Source organism: Podarcis pityusensis (genome assembly GCF_964106645.2).
Source record: "Podarcis pityusensis genome assembly, chromosome: 1".
In the NCBI taxonomy this organism is placed as follows: domain Eukaryota; kingdom Metazoa; phylum Chordata; class Lepidosauria; order Squamata; family Lacertidae; genus Podarcis; species Podarcis pityusensis.
This window is the reverse complement of record NC_138028.1, coordinates 82711424-82736690: the sequence shown is the minus strand read 5'-3', so window position 1 is coordinate 82736690 and position 25267 is coordinate 82711424. Positions and strand designations below refer to the sequence as shown.

General features: G+C 45.9%; 1 protein-coding gene and 1 pseudogene across 3 annotated transcripts; one reads left to right on the top strand and one right to left on the bottom strand.

Annotated features, from left to right (window-relative positions):
- Window positions 1-256: 256 nt before the first annotated feature.
- On the bottom strand, window positions 257-5386 carry LOC308470839 (macrophage-expressed gene 1 protein pseudogene; annotated as a pseudogene). Its single transcript, XR_013991523.1, has 2 exons — window positions 5005-5386; window positions 257-3124 (listed from the first exon to the last, which is right to left on the bottom strand). The product of XR_013991523.1 is annotated as a macrophage-expressed gene 1 protein pseudogene (transcript).
- A 10265-nt stretch (window positions 5387-15651) lies between these two features.
- On the top strand, window positions 15652-22777 carry FAM111A (FAM111 trypsin like peptidase A). Of its 2 annotated transcripts, none has more exons than XM_080994713.1 (3): window positions 15652-15785; window positions 17020-17102; window positions 19704-22777. In XM_080994713.1, the coding sequence occupies exons 2-3, from the start codon at window positions 17040-17042 to the stop codon at window positions 21504-21506; spliced, it is 1866 nt and encodes a 621-aa protein (XP_080850839.1). In that variant the 5' UTR covers window positions 15652-15785; window positions 17020-17039; the 3' UTR covers window positions 21507-22777. The 2 variants fall into 2 exon arrangements, with proteins under 2 accessions (XP_080850839.1, XP_080850840.1); XM_080994714.1 differs by having other exon boundaries at window positions 15673-15795.
- The last annotated feature ends 2490 nt before the right edge of the window (window positions 22778-25267 follow it).

The window sequence follows — 25267 nt, the reverse complement described above, 5'->3', positions numbered from 1 at the left end:
TTTCATGGATTAGAATGCAGATGTATCTGATGAAGTGGGCTTTAGGCAACAAAAATGCTTAAGCTGTGATAAATCTGTTAGTCTTTAAGGCGCCACAAAACACTGTTTTTGCCATGATATAAGGATAGGATTGCCCATCTGGAACAAGCAGGGGTGTTGAGCAATGCAATCTCCTCTTCCAAATCAATAGCCCCCTCCTCCCAACACCACAAATTAGCACAAAGATAGGAATACGCTAATAAAACAAGCAGTCACACAAGTTGTAAAAGTCTTTTTTTAAAACCTTGGAATGTATTTCATTAGGAAAAGAAGCTTTGGGTGGCTGCCCGAGGGGTGCTTTGTGTGCATTTGTTGCATTACTTCATAACAGAGTACTAGGAGACGATGAACTGCTCGGTTTAAAAACTGAGGCGAAGCGCTATAGAATTATATGAACAAATCCAGTATAAAACCCCCACATCAACCAGAGAGTGAAGCAGCATAAGCACGGTCAAACAGCCTGATATATAAAAGGCTCAGTAACCTGACAAGGCCCTTATAATGTTGTTTCTGCTCAGGGCTTTGCCTTGCCCATTGTTCACAGAGGGATGGCAGAGCCTGTGACGTCCCTGTTTGGTGTTTTTTCTCTTCTTTTCCACCCCATTTGCCCATTGGTCCTGCTGCCTGGCTCTGATGGAAGTTGGTAGTCCAGCAATGTTTAGAGGTTCCCTTGCTGCTCTTTGTAATATCAAATGTATCTTTACAATCCACACAAAGCAATGTGCTTTCAGGTAGGTGTTTATTGTGGGATGAGGGCTCCACATCCATGCTAATGCTTGCTTTCACCCACCAGTCATGATTCTGCCCCTGTTACCTGTGCACCTACTCCCCAATGAAAGCACGTGTCTTATTTCTGGAGCCCAGGTAAAAAGCTGCCTCAGGCAGCACTGAGTTCTGGAGTAGTTTCTGTGGCTCCATAGTTTACTTCATCCTGTACTAGACATTCATTTGACAGCTCTTGGTATCCTCTGCTTTTAAAGTGCCGGATTTTGTAAACTGCGATAGCCATGGCAATGGCCAAAGCAGCAATGACTGTTATTGTGATTACAGCAATGGAGCCCCCTGAGAGTTTGGAATGATCCTGCCCGTCCAAAAGCAGAGCTATCTCTTTCTTATCAGTGGCATTGGCCAGCCTCCAGCTCCCGCTGTCATGTGTTTTCACCCAGGCTTGGCTCCCGTCAGACTGCACCAGGATGGTGTCGGGAAGGCTGGAATTTGTGGAGGGAGAACGCAAGAAGGGTGGGAGCTTGAGGGGGGCTAGCTGCTGGGCAAAAAGGGTCCCGGCCTGCAAGCAATAGAGGATTTGGCAGCCATCGCTCAAGTAGGCCTTGTGTTGGCTATGCCCAGCAGGGCATTTCATGGGGTATTTGGTAGGGGAGTCCTGGTAGAAAAAATCCTGGAGGACCCCAGGGCTCTGCCCCTTCAGTAATCCAGCCAAAGGATTGCCAGACTGGCAGCTAAAGAAGCCCCCAAAGGGCACCGCAAACCGAGATCCCATCTCATAGTCGCTGCTGACACACACCTTCAGATTATCAAACAGCACCAGGGGGAAGAAGTAGGCCGGGCAGGCACGGGTCTTGGTAACCGGGTTCTCGTTCCCAGTAGTGTACAGTCCTCCAAAGAGAAAACCTGAGTTTTGGGGGACGGGGCCCGTGGCAGCACACCAGTAGGCATTAAACTTCACCGTACTGGGATAGTAGCGGATGCCGCAAACGGTATCGCAGCAGGAGAAGAAAAGGTAGCAGGTGTGGCACTGCTGGTGGCACTCTGTCTTGGGCTTGCTGGCGGTCCGTTGCTCGCCGTGCAGAAGGGCAGCAGAGAAGTTAGCTGGGCAAGAAGAGCTGCCTGTCAGCGGGTTCTTTATCCGGTAGGCCTGGCAGAGCTCCTCGGCATCCCTGCCAGACACACCGTGGCATTCCTGGAAGACTCCCCCAAAGGTGAAGTTCGTGTTGGGGTTTTGGCACGACCCGTCATCTACGTTGGCTTGGAAGTTGAAGTTACTGGACTCAGGCTTGAGGCAGCCTGGGTGGGTGTTGACAGCATAATAGAGGAGGATGGCCTTTTCCACCACAGTGGCTACTCGCCGAACGGTAGGCTCGGGCAGTTCCGGCAAAGCTTCGGGAGTGATGAAGAATGGCAGAGGCCTCCCAGACTTGCCTATAGCCACTAAGCTGTTAGGGATGCCTTCCTGCCACTTCTGGAGGGTGATGCCAGGGTAGAAGGGCACACTGCCCCAGCCCTCCATCTTGGAATCCACCGTGTTGTCGATGTAGCTCTTAGTCAGATTATCCCAGACCTGTGAGGAGAAGCCCATTCCCACGTTCACCTTGCTGAAAAATGTCACTGATGCTGAGGCAGTGATGCCTGCTTTCTCCGAGGCCTTTTCCAACAGAAATTTGCGCTTCACCTGGTCCTCCTGTATCAGGCTGGCTCCAGCTTCCAAATCTGTGAGGACGTGTGTGCCGTAGTTGAGAACCAGCAGCTCTGCGAGGTACTCGGCGGACCGTCTCTGCTTGTTCTCTAGGTGGTTGCCTATGTTCACAAGCTGACGGCGAAACTCCTTGTGGAAAGCCATGGACGGGAGAGCTTTGACGGAGTAGATGTGGTACCGGGCCTGCACCCGTGTGGTGACTGTCTCGTCATAGACGTTGTGCACCTTGGTCTCCTGGGAGCCATCCGAGAACTTTCCGTTAAGCACCGGAAGGAAGGAAATGTCAGTGTTGACAGACTGGGCAAAGGCATCCGTGTAGTTTTGCCAGTCCTGAATGATCTCAGAGTGCAGTTCCACTGTGCTCTTCTTGAGGGGCAGCACAAAGACATCGTTGGGAATGAGGTATTCGCCATCTTCTGTGGTCCGGCACTGGGAGTAGTTGAGACTCATCACCATTCCCATCTCTATGTTGCGCAAGTTGTCCCAGCCACCCCCTGGCAGCACCTCCAGCACTTTCTCGCCAGGATCCCTCTTACAGGCCTTGAAGCTGACTGGATCCTGGGCTCCTGCATCTTCTGCCCTCAGGAAAATCAGGAGAGGCCAAAGCCAAAGTGCCATGCTGGAGAAAGGGAAAGGCCACTTACATGCACAGCCCTGAAAAACAACACACATGTCATGTAGCCTCTAATAAACAAAACACATTTATAAAGTTTTTGTGGACTTCAGTTCAACTCAAGAAAATTGCCTCGTGTTTCTTTTTTGCCCGCTTCTATGCTAAAATGTCAATGTAGGTTTTTAAAAGAGGTCTTTATGCTTGTGGGCTTCCTGCTGGCATTTGGTTGGCCACTGTGAGAAGAGGATGCTGGACTATTCTGCCTTGGATGAGAGACTATTTTGCACTCTGTTCTGCCTTGGCCAGATCACATCTGGAATATGGTGTCTTGTTCTGGGCGCCACAATTTAAGAAGGGTGTTGACAAGCTGGAACGTGTGCAGAGGAGGGCAACAACATGATCAAAAGTCTGGAAACAAACTTTATGAGGAACGGTTGAAGGAGCTGGGTATGTTTAGCCTGGAAAAGAGGAGACTGAAGGAGATCTGATAGCTATCTTCAAATAACTTAACGGCTGTCATATGGAGGATGGAACAAACTTGTTTTCTCCTGCTCTGGAGGGTAGGACTCGAACCAGTGGATTCAAATTACAAGAAAGGAGATTGCAACCAAACATCAGAAAATATTTTCTGACAATGGAACGGTCTCCCTCAGGAGGTTGTGGAGTCTCCTTTCTTAGAGGTTTTTAAACAGCGGTTGGATGGCCTTCTGTCATGGATACTTTAGTTGAGATTTCTGCATTGCAGGGGGTTGGACTAGATGGCACTCAAGATCCCTTTCAACGCTACAATTCTATATATTCTATGACAAGAGTGGCCTTTGGCCTGACCCAGCAGGATTCTTCCTATGTTCTTATTATATTTCAATATATCTAAGGTTTTCATTAGATAACATTTCTTATGGTAAATATGTCTGGTTCTTTAAGTTTGTTTTGTGTGTAATTTCTTCTTTCTTTTCTAATAAAGTATTTATTTTTTAAAAACCTGAAATGTATTTGTCTCACAAGATTTATATACTATTTAATGAACAAAAACTTCCAGAATACAAAAATCATTAAAATAGCAATAAAATCAAAAGTTAAAAACCTATTGACATCATATTTATCAAAATATAAATAAAATGCATGCAAAATAATCACCATTCACAACAGCAGTGGGACATGGAACACCCATATATATGGTATTGTTTTTGTTGCAAAATCCTAATGGTCAAGCTACAAATGAGGTATGTTCACCCGGCCACTTTCATTTTAGAGAGAAAAACAGCCTGGGTGCCTAACATGGAGCCTGTTTCCAATTAGGATTGAGGGCCTGTGACATTTTTCTCTTGAAAAACCAGCCTGTCCCTGGTGCTATTTGCCCTGTGTTAATCATTGAATTGGAAGGGACCAAGAGGGTCAAATAGTTCAAACCTCGGCAAGGCAGGAACCTTTATCACAATTTGGGATGATCCTGAGATTAAGAGTCTCATGCTCTACCGACTGAGCTATCCAGTTACTATTTATGACAAGCAGTGCTTGGGGAGGGGTGGGTATGTCAAATAAAAGTCAGGGATGGGACCATTTCTGACAGAATACTGGTATGGGCCCTGAGCTTTCTCCAAAGGTTGCTTCCAAATGACCTGTTTTTTGAGCATTTATTCTGATTTGTTTGCGTGAAGGTTATATATCCTATATAGCAATGGTTGCCTCACACTTTTCCCCGCACAATTTCTTATAGAGTTCATACAGGAGAAGAGTCCTCTTTTTTTCTGGTGGGGGGGGGAGTGTGTTTGCTGCACAAGAGCACCAAATCCACTTCAGCTGCACAAGATGAATTTGCCAGGAGAGGACCGAACTGCACCCACGAAAAAGCAAAACAGCGATGATATGAGAGCCTACTTAAGAGATGCCCCTCTAGAGGTCCCAAAAAGTTGTGCCTTACCTGATTTGTGTCTTCCCAGCTCCTCTGCTTGCTTCTCTCTTTCTCAATTCCTTTTCTTTTCTGGAGGTTTTCAAAGAGGGCAGGCAAAGCAGGGGAGGAGGCAGCAAAAAGAAAAATAAAAATAAAAGAGGAACTTCAACTGCCCAATCGCATTGGTGGAGGGAAAACCTTTTGAGGGTGTGCTCACCTCTCTGGGGGCTGTTGTGAGATGAGTCATGGGTCATCTGATGTTGCTAAGGGAAAGCGAAACCTGTCCTGTAAAGTCCCTTCTGCAGCCTGTTTTATATTGTTTGCATTTGCCTGAATTGGCTCCCACCAAACTCTGGACTTTCCAGGCTTTGCTGGATACAAGAATATGTCTCCAGGCCTTATTGAAAGGTAAACAACTTGTAGCCAGGGCATAATTCTGCCATCTCTGTGTCAAAAACAGAAGTGAGGGGGTGGAATCCCAGCCTTCTAATCTTGAGATTCTGAAACAGGGATGGCTAATTTGTAGCCCTTCACCCTTGCTGGATTACAGCTCCTATTGTCCCCTGCTGGCTGGGGTGGATGGGAGTCAGATTCTGCAAGGCCACAGTGTCCCTATCTCTGTTCCATGCCAAAGAATTCTCTTACTTTCCCAATTTGTTGGGCACCTTTAGTTCTCTCGTCTACCCGCAATTCACTCCCTTTACCCAGGAAGTCGTAAGAACATGTTATAATAATTTTAAGGTCTCAAATATAGAATAAATATTCATAAATACACACAAATATTTGAACCATGTGTCTGAAATAGTATGGGAGAGCAATGCTGAAGCCATTTTTACTCTCCCAATGACTTCAAATATTCCTCTGCAGTAAGGGAGGCAAATGGGGAAAGCCTTCCCCTTGTCTTTTTGCTTGCAAATCCTGTCTTAAGGGCGTATTTGTGTATAACTGGGTGAGCCTGTGACCTGGATTCAGGAACTGAAGAATTGACCATCACAAAAGAATGGCCAGACTGCCCAGACAATGCAATCAGTAACCATGAACAGGTATCCTGGCAGGCAGGTTTTCTGCTGTAGACCGCCTCCTTCTGCGATGTATGTATGATGTTTTTTGGGGGGGTAGTCTTGGACTACAGGGTGGGCAATTTCAAAAGTCTATATATGGGCTTGTGCACCATTGTTCAGGGTTCTCCTCCCTCCTGTGTGTGGTGAGTGGGGACCCTGTTCCAACAGTTCCTTTAATAAAGATCAGGCTTACTAGCCGCTTTGTTTCTCAATATACCCTGGCTGGCCTCTGTTTTCTCCTACCGATAGGGAACCCACTTAAGGACTCTATATGGCAGGCTTCCTCAACCTCGGCCCTCCAGATGGTTTTGGCCTACAACTCCCATGATCCCTAGCTAGCAGGACCAGTGGTCAGGGATGCTGGGAATTGTAGTCTCAAAACATCTGGAGGGCCGAGGTTGAGGAAGCCTGCTATATGGGCTCTGGAATACCCCATAAGGGAAAGGGAGCAGTTTTTCTTATAACCTGCTGGATCAGGCCAATGGTCCATCTAGTCCAACATCCTGTTATCACCATGGCCAACCAGATAACGGGAAACTTGCAAACAGGACCTGAGTCCAAAAGCACCCCACCACCCCCAGCATTCGGAAACATTACTGCCTCCATCTGTGGGAAAGTCACGGTGTAAAAAGATGCGCAAAACAAGGGCAAGGATGGAGCAGATGATCTTAAAGCAGGGCTGAAATCCCCACTTCAGGGAGATGGAGGAGCTGGCCTTTTAGATTTTGCCATCGCATGAAAAGGCCATTGAAGGCTTGCCCAGAGGGGAAATAAATGCCTACAAGGACAGACGCTGCCAAGGAGATGTGTGACCAATGGAGTTGTGCTTGTGTGTGAGAGAGGTACTCAGCCTGCAAGCTGATGCACATGACAGCATTTCCTCAGTGGAAATCTGAAAGAGTCCCTCAGCGGAGCCTGGAAGCAAGCACTTAAGTGACTCATTTAGCATTTCCCTTCAGATGCAGCAATCAGCCGGCATTCTTCTGAGCAGCAGCGACAGAGCCGCTACCAACTCAGGGATTCCCAGTCCTCCCAGCTAGCTATGATTAAGTAACAAATACATGGGCAGCAGGCCTGGAGGGCCTGCCAAGCCTTTGGCCATGGTTTTCAAACTGTGTTCCAGGGAGCCCTAGAGTTCCTTGGAAGTTGATCTGGGGATCCCTGAACATCAGTCACGGTGGACTGGCTTCCCTGGGAGAGCACCTTCAGATGCTCAAATGGGGAATCTCGCTCACACCTGCCTAGCAGAGGTTATCTATATATCATCAGTGAGTGGAGCAAGGCTGATTTTGTCACATTGCTGTGTGTTAAGAGGGTATTTGCAATGCCAAGTGGGAGCTGCAACAAAAGGTTGCAGCATGGAGGGCTCCTTTTCAAGACATTCTGTTCTATCCTTCCTCCCCCCTGGTTTCTTTTGCCCCAGTAGTCAACAACAACATTTTTTTTATTGGTCAACCAAATACAGGTTATAGCCAAAAAGGAAAGAGTTAATCAAACAATCTCAGAAGCATATAAAAACATATGTGATAAAAACCTTATAATACATAGGACATGTATACGCAGGTGACACTTATCTCAGTGCACAAGGTTGGACTCAGGGGCTTTTGGGAGGCTTTTATTGCAAACTTTGCTGTATTGAGCATGACTGGTTCAACCGAGCAAGACAGCAGCTATTTAATTTTGTCAGTGTCACTGAGGGTTCAGTCATTCTCACTGAGCATGCTCTATATTAATTGGGCTGCTTTTGGGAGAGTCCCCCCCCCGTTGGTTTTTTCCCTTCCCCCCTCCATCTTGTGGACAGATGATGTAGTGTTGACTTTGAGAGGACCAGCACCCGTAGAATTAGGAACCTGGGAAGCTGCCTATTTAGCTCACTGATTGGCGGCAGCTTTCCAGGAGGGTCTCAGACAGGCAGTGATGGAGGGCAGTCTGCCCTGGGTGTCATCCTGAGGGAGGGGTGACATTCGGTGCGCCACCCGCCTGCGACTCCCAACCTTCCAAGCCTATGCCAGCTGTCAGGGCAAGGGGTGAGCTGCACCACTTTGCCGGCGGCCTTCAGCAAAGCGGCACAGCTCCCCCCTTCCCTCAAAGGCTCAGGGTAGGCTTGGGAAGTTGGGAGTCACGGGTGGGCAGTGCACCGTTGCCCCGTGCTCCCGGCTGGAGGAGGTAGGCTAGCTGGCTAGCAGGGGAGAGGACGGGAAAGAGGCAGGCGAGCAGACAATGGAGGAGGGTGGGAAGGGGAGAGGAAGGAAGCGAGATCGGTGGGTGCACCTTTCATTCTGCCTGGAAGACCAGCGCTTACAGCTGGACTATCAAGTGAATTTAAAGGGTCGGTGCTGCAAACGCAGAGGAGATCTTGGCAGGTGCTTAAAAAGGGAATAAAATGGTTACTGTCTTTCTCTCTATCTGAGCTGGCTCCCTGCCTGTTACATGATGTGTGGGGAAACGACATGAGGTTCCTCTCTGTGTAAAGTCTTCAAGCTCTGCCTGCACGTGCCTGACAAATCTGCCCCATTGCCTTTCCCTCGTCGAAATTCATATTTCTCCCCACCTCCAGTCTCCGTTGTGTGTCCTGGCTGAGGGGGAAAACAGAAGAAGGGGGGGTGGACTTGCGGTCCCATTAAAACCACTGGGGGCATGTTAGGCATGACTTGAGTTTTCGCTGAAATCAATGGAACTCCAGTGTGTTCCATTCCTTCATCTTTCCCCTGGAAACCACCAAGGGCCCACTTCCCTTTGAGCAAGAAAAAAGCCCAAGACAGTTCATTTGGAGCTTCTGCAAGCAAGCAAGCAAGCAAGCAAGCGCGCGCACACACACACACACACACAAAAACACACAATACACCACACAAAACCGGAAGCGTCATGCCGGTTGCTGCTAGACTTGGGTTTGACAGTAAGGTCTGCCTCTGCAGCTAAAGAACTTTACCACGCACCCCACCTCCTGCCAGTCCTAGACTAGATTCTCCGGTGGGTGATTGGGTGGTGTCTCTTAGGTTCTCCCCAGACAGGCTTCTCCTCCTTTCACAGTCACACCTGAATGCTGCCGGTTCAAAGTGTCTGTCGCCTTGGGTATCCCTTTGCTACTGGAAGGGAGGTCCTGGAGGGCACGGAGGGGAGGCGATGATGGCATGTGGAAGGAGGGGGCTGCGGTTTAAGGTTGGGGAGAGGGCGGATGCCATTGGACAACACCCCCCCCCCCGCCGCCGCCCTTGCCCCCTTGGCTTTTCTAGCAGCTGAGGCACTCCCTAGGGAGCTCCAGAACAAGGGGAACTCCCAAGGTCCCACCACTGCAGCTGTTGCTCGCTTGGCCGGACATTGCTGGCAAGGCACAAAGGTGCCTTCGGCGACTGGGGGAGTGAGAAAAAAAATCTGCACCAGGTACCACTTGACCTTGCTACGCCTCTGCAGACAGGGGACATTCCCAGCCCTACTCTGAGCTCCTATGGGACCATCAGCATGCAAAGCAGATGTTTTACAGCTTTTCCACTTCCCCAAACTGAGAACATTAGTAGTGTTATGACTCAGCTTGCCCATTACTACCAGTCTTTCTCTGCAAGGTGCAGCCACAGTAGAGTGGTTGTGTTTTTAAGTGCACTCTTGATTGACAGCCACCATAGCCAAAGCCCAGGGATGAAAAGTATTGTTGTTCAACATCTGGAGGGCCAGAGGTTTCCCACGCCAGACATACATAAGATAGTGTTGTGGAAGACTAGTTTTCTGCATGCTGAACTGACTAGGCACTTGGGAGTTTGCCCCCAGATTCTCCTGCAATGCCGAGGGGTTCTGAAGTGGATGAAAATAATATTTAAAATTTAAAAATTGAGTAATGATGTCTTCTTCAATCTGGTGCCTTCTGGAAGTTTTGGACTACAACTCAAATAATATTTGAGCATTAGCTGGGCTGCCTCAGGCTAGTGGGAGTTGGAGTCCAACAACATCTGGAGGAGGCTGGTGTAGCATTGCAAAGGGGACAAAGCATTTTGTGTGCATTATCTAGTAACCAAATGCAATAGATGAGGAAGTTCTTTCTCACACTAGACTTACATAATTTATGGGATTTGTTTCCACAAGATGTGGTGACTGTCCGCTGCTCAGGCAATTTTTTAAGCGGATAAAACAAATTCACATTAGAAATCTGGACAAATTGTTTTAGGGGTGCTTTGTAACGACATGGGACAGCAGTGCCTTCTGCTCATCCCTTCACCTGAGCTGCACATTTAAGCTGTCACATTCAGCCCTCATCTGTATTCTGCAAGTGTCTAATGGACTGAATTGGTGTACAGATATTCTTATGTACACCTGTGGTATAAAAGCCAATGGAAAGTCAAGGTGCAGAATCTCAGCCAGCTAAGCCCTCTGGCATTAACTTCTTACTTGGATTACAGTCCCTGCTGCTATTCCAGCCCCAGCGGCCTTATTCCGTTGAAGCAGATATCTTCTTTCCTGCACTGTGCTGTTTAATGGTGACTCAGCTTTTTATTGCTAGGCTGGAATCTGCAAACTGTGCAGTCGTTCTGCAAGTTGGAATTCTTGACAAAATGCCCTGGCACAACATTTTTGCTTGAAAGTCTAGGATCCAAATCCTGCAACTGTTCTACTTGGATTTAACACTGGGCCCATCATGGTGATCTGTATATAAATATATGTGAGTGTTCTCATGACCTCCAAAAGGGAAACTTTATAGTGCAATATTATGCATGCCTACTCATAAGTAAGCCCCACTGAGTTCAACAGTACTTAAAGGTAAAGGGGCCCTGAACATTGGGTCCAGTCATGACCGACTCTGGGGCTGCGGCGCTCATCTCACTTTATTGGCCGAGGGAGCCGGCGTACAGCTTCCAGGTCATGTGGCCAGGATGACTAAGCCACTTCAGGCGAACCAGAGCAGCGCACTGAAGCGTCGTTTATCTTCCCACCAGAGCGGTACCTATTTATCTACTTTATCTAACTGTGGGTCCCTTCCAAATCTGTGAGGTGAGAATCTATAAGATGAAACTGGATGAACTGGTCAGACCAGTTTCTTCATAAGCTAAAGTAAGGTTACCAGATTTTTTTCAATGAATCCGGGGACACTTTTCAACTTCAATGGATTTTGTATGGGGACTGATTTGTAAATCTGGGGACAGTCCCCGGGAAATGGGGATGTCTGGTAACCTTAAGCTAAAGGCCTCAGCTGACCAGTTACATACTGCCATTTACAGTACATGTTCAAAGAGGTTGCCCTAGAGACAATTGACTAAGCTTTTCCCCACCTCACCTGGCTGGATGCCGCCTCATCCTAGGATGGAGAACCACAGACCAAGGGCAGCTGTATGAATTTTTGGCTGCTGTTGGAGGCTGGAGATACAGAGGCTTGTCTTGCTCTGTGCTATACTCAAAGTTAAGGCCTGGGATCTCCCTGAAAATCTACTGGGGAGGAAGATCTGTGGAGTGTTAATGATGTGAGCTCCTCCATCCTATCCTCAGATGGCATATGTGTGTAAATAAAGCCATATAGCCTAAAGACACCACAGTCCCCAACGACCTTCATTCCATGGAAACCAGACTCTGTACCCCTGGAGTCTCTCACCCTGTGGAGCTCATGTTGTGCGCAACAGTATTTACATCAAACTGGGTTGCAAAAGGCATCCCATACGCCCTACACAGGGCAGAATTTGAGTTGGAGTCTGTGGCGGAAAACAACGTCTATAACTCAGCTTGACCTTCTCAGCATGGCATGACCGCAGACTTGGCTCCTGTCTCGTGTTCTAGCACATTATCACCGGGGGAAGGGCGAGTTGTGTGGCTGTTATATTACATTTTTAAGTGCTTCCCACAAGTCCACGAAACAATCAAACTGTTGTATGGCATCTAGCTTGTCTTTTGGAGCAGATAGGTTGTTTGGGTGAAAAATAACTCCCATGGCTTGACAGCATCTCGTTTCAGTGCTGAGCATAAGTTTTGTCTAAAGAGCCAATCTGGAAACAAATGCCTAATAGCTTGCCAGCATGGAACACAAAGGCAATTTGTTTCTGCCTTGTATAACCCATTAAAGCATTGGCTACATAAACCATGCCATTAGCCAGCTTTTTCCTACTGGAAAAATGGCATGTGTTTGGGTGTGTATATTTTCATTTTCATGTAAAGACAAGGGCAGCAACCCACCCAACCCCTTTGCGGTGTGATGCACCTTTTTGTGTATTAGATGACAACCAGTACTTGGGGTCAGCAGCACACTCTGGCAACTAGCTCAGCTGGTGCAGAATCAAATTTTATGCTCTGACCGCAGTTCCCCCTCAAGCAAGCAGAAGGCTGCATTCAACAGTAGCTGAAGCTTCCAGATCATCTCTGTCGGCAACCCCATGCAGAAGACATTACAATAGTCTAGTCTGGATGTAATTGTATCATGAATGCCTGGGGCAAGATCTGCTTTCCCCAGATGGGGCACAGCTGGTGAATCAGACAAAACAAATTTCAAAAATGCTCCTGGTCACCAATGTCACCTGCACTTTAGGCTGATAGTGCTGAGACCAGGAGAAGGTAAAGGTAAAGGACTCCTGGATGGCTAAGTCCATTCAAAGGTGACTATGGGGTGCAGTGCTCATCTCGCTTCAGGCGTTTGTCCACAGACAGCTTTCCGGGTCATGTGGCCAGCATGACTAAACTGCTTCTGGCACAACGGAACACTGTGACGGAAACCAGAGCACACGGAAACGCCATTTACCTTCCCGCCTAGCTTTCAAACTGCTAGGTTGCCAGGAGCTGGAACAGAGCAACGAGGGCTCACCCCCATTCATGCGGATTTGAACCACTGGCCTTCTAATCGGCAAGCCCAAGAGGCTTGGTGGATTAGACAACAGCGCCACCCACATCCTAAGACCAGGAGAAACCCCAGGCAGCACAACAAATCCTCCCAGAGAAGTGCAATACCATCTAGTACCAGTTTTACCTCTCCACCAGCTGTTTTCCTCATCCACAGTACCTCCATCTTATCAAAAACTACCTGTAGCCTCTCTGGGAATAGTAGTTGAGGGAGAGAGGTGTTTGAGATGTTTGGATGTTAGCTCAACCCTCTGGAATAATTCTTCCAATGACTTTATATAGATATTAAAGAGCATGGGGAGACAAAATGGAACCAGGAGGCATCTCACATAGGCCAAAGGCCATGGGTGGAACAGAAACTCCCCAGCACTACCTTCTGGGTTCATCCCTCCAGGAGGGACCAGAGCCATCATAACACTGTACCATTCCAGCCAGGCAACCCAGAAAGATACGCCAGCCAATGATACCAAAGGGACCAAGAGTCCAGGAGAACAAGGTTGCACTGCCTGCTTTTCCAATCAGTGCATGGCAAGGCTTCACTTATGGAATGAGCAGACTCTTCTGAAACTGCTTTCAGCAAGGAGACTTTGTGAAATACACTAGTCTGTGGAGGTAACGCTCCGCTTTGCGAAGGCAAACCTCGCACCAGACATGCAACAGTGTGTCAAGGAGCATTATGCTTGCTTTCCCTCACCTTTTGCCTTCTTGGCTAGAAAACAGGGTTTTCCCCCTGACCTTTTGTCCTTTCACAAATTGTTTGCTAGACATAAAGCTTGGCTGGAGCAGGGCAGGGAACGCAGATGTAATCAAGTATCGGCGGGGGGGGGGAGGGGACATTAAAGGGAAGCACCTGCTGACATGTGTATTTGCTAACGCTGGAAATGTGCTTAGATGGAAATATGCTAAAGTTCAGAGTGGTTTCACTACTGCTTTCCAGCTGTTGATTTTTGCCAATAAAAGAGGCTCTGCAAAGCTAGCCGATCAGCTTGCTCCTGCACAGCTCACTCACATCCAACCTTGTGTAGTCTCTCTACACTAGTCTCTCTCACTTTCTCCCCATCTGCACAACTGCAGCTGTATGAGTTAGATGTTCTTGCTTCGAAAGATCCAAGCCAGCAGTGTCACCAAAAGGAATACAATAACCTCAGCACATTAATGTATGAATCCTAATCGATTCCTAATCGAATCAATAACCTCAGCAGGTTAATGTATGAATCCTAATCGATGAGTTCATAGGACATCAGCAACACTTTTTAAAAAAAGTATTTTGTTGATTTTCAGTTACGAATGAATTCGATATAAAAAGGAGAAAATAAATGATATCAGCAAAAGCAACAACAGGTTGGAGTACAGAGCCCATGATGCCACTGCTCAGGTGGCTCCACAACTCTGCCCCACCACGTGCCCCAAAGGCTATAGCTACCATCTCACCTGCTGGAGGCAGTATGCCCCTGTACACCTGTTGCTGGGAACCAGGAATGGGGAGAGTGCTATTATACTCAAGTCCTCCTTCTGGGTTCCCACTAGTTGGCCGCTGTCAGAACAGGATTATGGACTAGATGGTCCTTTGACCCAGCAGGGCTCTTGTTATGTTCTCAAGCACAGCTGTCCTGGTTTCTCACCACTTCTAGTATCAATAAGATAGGGTTTAATTGAGTTCTCTTAATTCCCCTGCCCCTGAACAAAGACTTTTTTGTCTGGATTTCAGATTTATTTACAGGATAGCAAAGATAGGAAAACAAGCAAACAAAACAAATGCAGAACAGCAAATAGATGTTTTACAGCATCATCTACAGGCAGAAGTCGTGAAAAGCAAGCAACTTCTGTGTTTCCTATTCAACAAAACAGCTTTCCAGGGAATTGTTTGAGTAAAAAATCCATTGCTGCTGCCACTGTCCCTCAGGTTTGTGAAGATAAGATTCTCCTATTTTATTTGTAGCAGGTGATATCTAATGTTAGTAACAGAGCTGGTCCATTGGTTTCAATGGGTCTACTCTGGGCATGACTTTGTTGGGTGTCACCCAATGTCCTAAGTTCATGGAGGAAAGGTGTCATTCTAATGTGGTTAGCTTGTTCTTTCCTTAATTCTGTTCTAGAAGAGTATTAAATAAGCGTTGTAAATAAGGGCACGCAGGTTTGTTTCCTTCAACAATACATGAGATATCTTCCTCCCATTAGCACTTGGATTTTCTTCTTCATATTTGACTTATGCTTTTGTAGGACAGAGAATTAGAGGCGGGATCAGATGTTACAACAGCTCCAGGATCTGGAGCGCGGTAAACTAGAAATGACATCCAAAAAGCAAGTTCTTTGGGGAATCGCTCATCTCCTCGGCCCCTTCTTCTGCTGCGACCCGCGAAAGGCGGCGAGGTAACGGCAAACACTCCTTCCATTTAGCTGCGTTACAAGCCTAGACAAATCTCGCCCGATTTAGCACGGTCGCCTATGGCAAGGCGGGCTTAGGCAAATAGTAAAACGAGGACTTTCTGATTGCTTTTTCGGGATGACGACGCTCTTCCCCTTGGCATCGCAGCGTCTTCTTACCTTCTATCTTTTCCCCTCTGCTCACTGCCGTCTGTTACTATGTAAAATTCCAGCTTGGCTGGAAACCTCTAGCTTCGTAGGAACCTGCCCCCCTCACCGCATTGAGCGAAACGCACTGGGCGGGTTATGGGAAATCAAATGACGTGTTTTCGAATAGAACCGGGATCGCGCCCTGTAATCCAATAGGAACCTGCGATGCCCCAGTAACTCCCGCCCCTCTTCGACTTCCCGCTGCTTTCTGGGCGTTCTTGCCGCGAAATTTGAAACGGGGAGAAAAGGGCGCCGGCGGCTTCTTTCCCGCTCCTTGGGGTATCCACGTCCGGGGTATCCCTTTGACGTGAAAGGCACGGTCTCTCCTACACTCCCCTTGCCCGCGCGCGGTGGGTGGACTGGGAAGCTCGGGTAAGTACCAGTAAGTCCCTGCTGCTACAAGCGAGGCTTGGAGTCGCACCCCTCCCCCAACCCACTTTCTGGCCAAATCCCAGGAATCTGCTTGGATTGGGCTCAGGGCCGGATTTAGGTTTGATGAGGCCCTAAGAGCTACTGGGGCCCTTGATAAGTCCAGCTGTCCTTTGTCAACAACAAATTGTCGCTGTTTTTTGTGTTGAATATATGCTATATGGTAATTGATGGACCTAATAGGTATCTGAAGCCATTTGCACATGCAGAATGTAGGCACCTTGTATATATAGAAACGAACAAAGCAGTGATATTTTATGGAGCAGGCTAGCAGGCGGGGCCCATTACTTATATCATAGGAGCCTACACAACACAAAACACTGTTGCTGTATGTAGGTTTTATTTTATTTGTTTTTTATCTTATATTTCGGAAATGTACATCCAGTTGTTTTTTTCCTTTAATTTTTTGGGGGGGCCACTACCAAGAAGGCCCTCTGCCTGGTTCCCTGTAACCTCATTTCTCGCAGTGCAGGAACCGCCAGAAGGCCCTCGGAGCAGGACCACTGGCAGAGGAAGAGGCGGGGAGCGCACTGCCCCCCCGCAACACGATCCCAGTGGGGTGCCATCGTGTCTGCCCCCCCCCCGGGCTGGGCGCCATGCTCCCGCATGCAGCGCATCACATCCCCAGGATGCGTGACACACCCCTGTGGGTGGCGCACCACGCCCTCGGTGCACACGCCAGCCATGCCCCCGCCTGCTCTCCGCCCCCTCCCCTCAGTGCCGGAGCATGAAGCTCCACCACTGAGCCAGACCTCAGCGTCCAGGCTGAACGATGGGGGTGGAGACGCTCCTTCAGGTATACTGGGCCGAGGCCGTTTAGGGCTTTAAAGGTCAACACCAGCACTTTGAATTGTGCTTGGAAACGTATTGGGAGCCAATGTAGGTCTTTCAGAGCTGGTGTTATATGGTCTCGGCGGCCACTTGCAGTCACCAGTCTAGCTGCCACATTCTGGATTAGTTGTAGTTTCCGGGTCACGCTGCAAGTTTGTATTATATGGTAAACATCTGAGTAGTATGACCCAAACAGTTCTTTTTTTCTTGCTGCTGTTGCAGCTGTTGTTGATCATTGTTATGGTGCATGTATCATCCATTTATTTAAAAAAATTAAATAAAGTGTTAAAAAGAACAAATAACTGCCAATTCACTGATCTCTGAATCTGACAACTTCCCCCCTTAGCTGTATCTGCTTGAGTAAACATGGAGTCTCATATCAGGAAGAGTTCCGTTAAAAGAAAGAGTGATATCCGGCCTTATCTGAAGGTAAGCCTTATTCTGAAGAGGGATTACCTTACCTCAATCTTCCAAAGAACATAAGGGGTAGTTACTGAATATTTTTATTTGCTGTCTGTAGTAGTTATTGCTGGTTAAATACTGCCACTGTCTACTTCTGTTTAATAGCCTTTGTGTGCACAATTGAAATATCACCTCGCTTCCATCCAGCCCTTTTATGTTGGGTCCAGGGATTAAAGCAAAGCTACACCGTTGCACTGAGGAACAAAACCACACAGGGCCTGTTAGATGCTTACTATAAACTGGGGTATTAATATCCCAAGATTGCTCTCTTTTTGCCCTGCCCTTTTCATCCTACCCTTCCTTGTGTCCATTTGAGTGATTGCCATTTGAGTGATTGCCAGTGGCTGCTGGACTAGTAAGCAAATGTCAGCACCCACCCTATGCATTTCACCTGCATGACTCACTAACTAGCATAACAGTACTAACCAGGGCGGATCAGAACCTGCTTCTTTTACTTTTGAAGGCGGAGCAGGGCAGGGGAACATTGTTCAGCTGAAAGGCTACATGGTGGTGGTAGGCAGTTCTGGAGCCCCAAAGTAGGCAGAACATCAAATGTAAGTTTAACCTTTGCATAGCTGGCTAGTTCCTCCACAAACTCACACACCCCTCTATCCTCCATTGAGGCAAGCAAGAAACGTCAGTAATCAAGGGTGCAGATCAATCTAACCTGGACTGGAATAACATTTGTAATGTCCCCTGCTCTGGCACTGCTGAGAGTAGAGATAATCTCCACTCAGAGACTATCAAATGAAGATCTGTTAGCCTTTTTATTGACTGCTGCATGAATGGAAATTGCTAAGTGCTGGAAACTGAGGAAGGTTCTAGTATTGAATCTTGGTACTCCAGAGTTTGGTCAGTTGCATTAGCCAAAATACTGACTAATAATAATGATAGTAATAATTTATTTATTGGACTCTGACTGGGTTGCCCCAGCCACTCTGAGTGGCTTCCAACAGAATATAAACGAACACAACCAAACATTAAAAACTTCCCTAAACAGGGCTGCCTTCAGATGTCTTCTAAAAGTCAGATAGTTGTTTATTTCTTTGACATCTGATGGGAGGGCATTCCACAGGGCGGGCGCCACCACCGAAAAGGCCCTCTGCCTGGTTCCCTGTAACTTCACTTCTCGCAGTGAGGGAACTGCCAGAAGGCCCTCAGAGCTGGACCTCATTCCAGCCAGGCAAAAATACTAAAAGAAGATTTCAAAGCAGGCCTGGTGAGGGGATGTAGCCTGGTAAGGGCCAAACAGAAGGGCTTGGGGGGGCCTCATTTGATCCTTAGGCCTAAGATTCCCTATCCCTAAACTAGAGCTTAGCCATAGGTTTCCCTCCTACTGTGTGCAAGCAGAGAGGGGAAAATCCTTGTCTGACGAGTCTTGTTACCACAGAGAAACTAAAAAAAAAAAGCAGTGAAAGCTTCTGTTGGACAGCACTGATGATGAAATGAACGTTGAAAGCAACACAGAGGAATCGGGTTGTCAAACTATTTCAGACCCCCCCCCCCCAAGTGTCCCTATTTTCCAGGGACAGTCCTGGATTTACAGAAGCTGTCCCAGTTTCTGATTTGTTCCTGGAATGTCCGACTTTTCCTTAGGATGTCCCTATTTTCATCAGAGAAATGCTGGAGGGTATGGAGTTATGTGACCCCCTGAGCCAAGGAGATAAGAAACTATACAACCTTTAGAAGGCAGCCCTTTATAGGGAAGTTTTTAAAATGTTTAATGTTTTAATGTGTGTGGTAAGCTCCAGATGTTGTTGTTTTTGTTGTTGTTGTTGGTGTTAAATAGGTTGTCCCTATTTTCATGAAAGAAATGTTGGAGGGTATGCTATTTGTTTTCACAGTACCCCCTTTGTCTTTCAAAGCTGCATCGCAATAGAGTAATAAGAATAGCTTTCCTCACCACAATCCTGTGCTGATATGTTTACGCCACTTGCATTGTTTGTCTAGACGTTTTCAAAGACATGAGAGCCTTGCTCTATGGCAACCCCATACACGACCCCTTTCTGTTGGTCACGTCTGGAAAGCTTGCTGGCGTGGACCAGGAATGTAGTAACATTTGTTGCCTCTGGGCCAGATGAACTGTAGCATAACTGGCTGTGGACACAAAGGAAACATGGTGCTACTCATGAGTAGCAGCAAATGCAACAGAGTTACTGTGACTCATTAGGAATCAAGTCAGAGAAGGTGCCATGCCACAATATTTGTTGTTTCCGTATTCTGCCAGGAGCATGTCTGGCAGTAGTGCTGTGCCTATATTCTTCAGGCCTCAGCCTAGCTCCCAACTTTTCTCTTTGTGTGTGTTCACTGGTATTCCTGCTATGGTCTACATCAGGCATAGGCAAACTCGGCCCTCTAGATGTTTTGGGACTACAATTCCCATCATCCCTGACCACTGGTCCTGTTAGCTAGGGATGATGGGAGTTGTAGTCCCAAAACAACTGGAGGGCCAAGTTTTCCTATGCCTGGTCTACATGTAAGCAGCTACCATCTGCAAGCATGTTGTTTTTAAAAAAAGAAAAACACAAATAAAATATATTATTTGTTGACTTCCCCCTTTTTTTACAGTGCAAAAATGAGGCAAGCCCAAGTGTCAAAAGAGTGGGATCTACGAGTGCATCCACTCTTAAGACAGAAACTGGGAATCATCCTACAAGAAATACTCTTCCTAGCAGTGAGAAATCAACAGATGAAGAACGAGAATTCACTGTGAATTTAGCTGGTGATGGGAAGGATCACATGGTGAAAGGCAGTCTCCACGACAGTGTGCTTTCTGCCCTCAAGGCAACAAAAGATATTTGCACTCACATGGAGAAAAGCAAGGGCAAAGAGATCTACCTTATAGGGAAGAAGGGGATTGAGGGTTGCATTAATCTGGGAATGCCTCTGAAGTATATGCCGGATGGCTCCCATTGTGTAATGAAATGTTATAAGGTTCAGCAACTTGAGGACTCTGCTGGCTTAGGGTATCGCCAGCATGAGAACAGGGAGGAGGAATGTATTTTGTTCTTCATTGACCCCAAGCCAACACAAAACAGTAAGTTGATTAGATGCAGTCAGCTTCTTAAGGAATATTGCAAGCTGTGTGTCTGCGCACCAAAAGGAGAAACCATAAAAGATGCCCTGTGCAGTGATGGTCGTTTCACGCCTGAGCTAAAGGAAAAAGACTGGAGACTGATGGAGGGTAGCAAGGCCATAGCTAACACTCATTCAGTTAACAATTTATCTGACAAGACCTTTTATGTGGAAATGACGAAATCTGCTAAATCTGGTGGCGGTGCAAATAGCCGACAGATTCCCCAGGTGCCTCATGGGAGGCAGCTCCAAACCTGTCATTATTTTAAAATTGATCTCCTAAGCTTCTATCCTGGCTTAAAGGATCAAAAGGAGATCATGGATAACTTCTTTGCAAAAACCAAGGAGGCACAGGAGCATAAAAAAGAGGTCCTCAAAGTGTGCAGAGCAAACTATAGCAAGGAGATAAGCAATGCCATAACGGTTAAGATGTTAAAGAAGCAGGCAACTCTCAGTCAGTCAGTTGGGTACATAAAGTGGGGCATTTCCAGAAAGGAGGGTGAAGCTACTTGCTTTGTGTTGTGTAATAGCTACATACTAACTTGCCACCATGTGGTAAGATCGATCGTTGGAGAAGGGATTGAAGAAAAGGAGTGGGCATCCAAAATCAGCAAGGCAGCCCATGTAACATTCTCCTATGAAGGCGACCACCCCAAAGATGAAGACTTTTTTTCACTTGAGGAGTGGTTTGAAATATATGATGTTGTTCTTGATTTTGCCATCCTGAAACTGAAGGAAAATGGAAACAAAAGTAGACTTCCTGCAGGCTTGGTAAAGTTATGCTCCCCTCCACCATTTGATGGGCTTACTTACATCATTGGTCACCCAGGTGGAGAAACAAAGTCTCTGGATGCCTGTTCTGTTGTCACTGTGTGTAAGCGTCAGAAGGAATCTCTTGATCGTTGGCAGCAGGGTAATGAGGCAGAACACAGCAACACCAACTGTGGTTATGATCCCAAGAGCTGCATCCATATGTTCAATCCAGGAGTTTTCTTTCCTGTTTTCAACAACCCTGATGTACTCACCTATGATACATCTTTTTTCTGGGGGTCTTCAGGTTCCCCTGTGTTTGATAGAGATGGCCAACTTGTTGCAATGCATGCTGCTGGCTACGTTTATGGAAACAACTCCAAGCAGCGCAGCATAATTGAATTTGGCTATTTGATGACGTCAATCCTCTCAGTAATTGAAAAGAAGGATAAATCTTGGTATGACTCTGAAATTGGTCCTTTCCGACAGGCTTCTTATGCTACAGAAGAGGCCACCGTGTGTGTTGAGCCTATGGATGTGGATTAAAAGATCTATATTCTATGATGATCCTTCAGTCTGAAATTTGGAAGATATATAGGGCCTATTAATTGATTAAATTGCATTTTGCATTTTTAAAGATAGTTACGCTTCATTACATACAACGCTTTTAAAAACATGTATCATATATCATTTCAAAGCAGTGCCACCCACCGTAACTTGGACATCCAATTCAGAAGGATAACATGGTTGATGGTATTGAAAGCCTCTGAGAGATAAAAGAGGAAGAACAGAAAGTCAGTTTCTTCCAAGAGCACCTGGATCTGGTCCACAACCTAATGAAGAACCTTGCCTAAGAAGGGGAGATTGGCAACTTGCTGATAATTACTTAGATTTTCTGAATTCGGGGAGGGTTTTTTAATGAATGGCCTTGCCACTTCAAGAAGGCATTAATCACCTCCCTGACCCAGCCAGCTTTCTCTTCCCTGCTAGCTTTTATCAGCCCAGAGAGGCAAGGGTCTAGAGTGCAAGTGGTCACCCTGACAGATCCATGCACCTTGTACGCATCCTCAAGCCTTACGAACTGAAACTCATCCAACATAACAGGACTAGAGATTGCTCTGGACACCCCTTGAGATCCAACTGCTGTAACAGTGGAGTCAAGGTTCCAGCAGATTCAAGCGATTTTTATCCGCAAAATACTTCACAAACAAATCGCAGTGAGCTAGTGTCAGTTCTGCTAGCTCCTTTGTGCTAGACTGTAAAAGGCCCCATACTACCTGGAAAAGCTTTGTCAGACGGCATGATGAAGATTCAATGGAGTCAGCAAAGTATCAGTCGGCTAAATGATGAGCCTTCACCAGTGTTCAATTGCATTCAAGCCGTCTTCCCACTTGTCTCAGTGCTCCAAGCTCTGGAGAATACTAGGGAGTCAAGCGGACTCCACAAATTAATATATTTGATGTAGTAGCTATTATCTGACTGGCTTTCAACCATGCCTATATCCCACAGTTACCAGGGTTGTTGATAAGGGTGCAAAGAGTATGAGTGAGATTTAATGGTTGTGTGGATTTAGGAAAATCATTGTAGTAGAATTTGTGTTGTATTAATAAAGTAAGTAAGGAAATTACCCCATTTTCCTTGCCACAAAGTGTGTTGACAAAAGAAGTGAAATGAACTGAAATAAGGGGTGAATACCAGGCTACTACATGATTGCTTAGCCATGTATATTGGCTACACACTCATTAAAACCTCCCCTCACACTCTGCTTATATATCTCTTATCCAAAGGAAATAAAAATACCATTGAATTTCTTAACACTTGGGGAATTGGAATGTGCTGTTAATTATTTTATAATTTCTATATAGTGTTTAGAGTGCATGCATAATTAATTTGCATTTTTATGTCATAGTTTCACTTATGATTTACTGCGGTTCTTTCTGTCCTTTGCTTCAATCAATAAGACTCTGAATTCCTTGAACCAGTGTGTTCTCAATCAAGTTCAGTTGCTTTCAGTTTATTATCGGTAATAGGAACTTAAACAAGAAAACTTATTGAAGATGTACAATATGAGCAGCACAGATGCTATTAGCCCAGAGATGAAAAGAAGATAAAGTCCCTACCAGAGAAGAATGGCAAATCAAATTGTTGGACTATGTCGAAATAGCAAAATTGACCCAAAAGCTCAGGAACCAAGAAGACCAAAACTTTGACAAGGAATGGGAAAAGTTTATAATTTATCTTGGAGACCACTGTAAACAGATGTAAACATTAGCAGGATTGCAATAGCACTTGTAATGTCTTGGGTATTATGGAGAGAATGACATTTTATTTTGGTTTTTTTAAAATGGAGTATAAAAAAAGAGGCAGTAGAAAAAATTTAATAACAGAACCCAGAAATTCGATATGTTATTTCTATAATTTTATACTTGTAAAATCAAATAAAAATATGTTTAAAAAAGAAGACATACAATATGTACCCTAAGCTGTGTTCCATCTTCCTCTGGAACTAACTTTGATGTAACTAATGGTGCAGACATGGGTCTCTAGTCCAGGAAGAGTCACTGGATGCAGGACAAGTGCAGAGAAATCCTGCACAAATAGGTGTTTAAAACATGCCACTATATCCACCACACAAGCAGCACAAACAATTGGCAGTGACTGATGCCCTCCATTAATTTGTCTAATCCCATTTTGAAGTAGGTGGCCATTCCTATAACTTGTGATAACGAATTCCACTGTGTGAGGAAGTATTTCCATTAGTCTGCCCTGGATCTTCCAACATTATGTTTGTATGGTTCTCACATTACTGTGGCAGGGCTGGCGTTTATGCTACCCCATCTCTTAGGGGAAAGTCTCTCTGACTCTGGGGACGGAGAGTTATCTACATGGTCCCACACCCCATAGTGAAGTGGACTGTGCTTAGCAAAACTCCAATTCACAATAAACCAGTTCCATGGGATCCTGGCATGTGAGAAACGGGCGCCTTTGCATTTTAAAAAAAGTGCCACAGTGCTTTCTGAAGTCACCCAGTGTGTGCACCTTGGCTTTATTCTAGAAATCAAGCTCCCGAGACTAGCCATCAGCAGTCATGGCATGAAACACGTAACGTCCATTAACAGTAAATCACAGAGTTAAATGGCTGTCTTCTTTCATTAGTAGTTGCCTGAAATGACAAGTTTTTTTTCCCTTCAGTGGTTGGCCTCAAGCCTCTCAGGAGCAGAGTGTGTTTTGAATTCATCAATAGCTCACCTGGCAACATCACCACTCACAGAGCCATGCTTAGCGAAAGTAAATCAAAGAGCTTGTTTCCAGGACATTATTTCATTGCAGTGATTTTTACCGTTGGCATGTTGAATTAAAGTCCTGGCTTTGAAGTCCCCAACATGGGGTTCTGCCTTGCCTGTTTGAAGGCTCTCAGCTGTTCACATCAACTCTTGCTTTGAAGTGAACCACTGCAGTTTCTTACTGAGACCCCACCTGTGTTTTATTGACATATCCTGAGGATAATAATAGGTGGTGATATTATCTTTATAGAAAATGTTAAAGGAACTCATTCAGGGTAAAGCTGCCTTTTTATTGTAGCTTTATTCAGATTATTTATTAAATTTGTATACCACCCTTCATCCAAAGATCACAGGGAGGTTCACAACATAAAAATACAAAATGAGAACACAAAATACATAATAAAAACAAAAACCGATAATGCCCCTCCCACAAACACACATTTTATTATTTATTAAATTTTAAGCATTTCTTATACTTTAAACCTGCAGGAATTACAGAACTGGGGTTTATCAGTTGCTTATTTACTAGTACATAAGCCCTAGGCCACAGCAAACATCAAGATACAATAACACAACTTTATGTACAGTAGTTAAAAATGTTTCTAGCCGATACACTCAAAACTAAATGGCCAAATAAATCAGCGAGGTAATAAGAGAGAGAAAAAGTAATGCCAAATGATGTGATACATTTCAGGTTCATTACTATATGGATGAAGGATCTGAGGTCAGCAATCCTTAGTCAATGGGAGAATTTGTGACAATCTGCAGAGATGCACATATCTATGATGGTGAGTTTAGGGTTGGAGTAACTGTAACCTGAATGGCCTATGTTTAGAAAGAAGCATAAGAGATGTCCAAGCGTACTACAACTCTAGACTGACCTTTCTTTTAAGTTGACTGGAACAGCTGCCGCGCAGAATCTTGTATGAAACAGCTGTGGTACAGCGGGAAGGCTTTCCCCACCTCGCAGCTAAAAACAAGGGGGAAACACTTCATGGCTTTGATACTGGGGAGCCTTCGGAT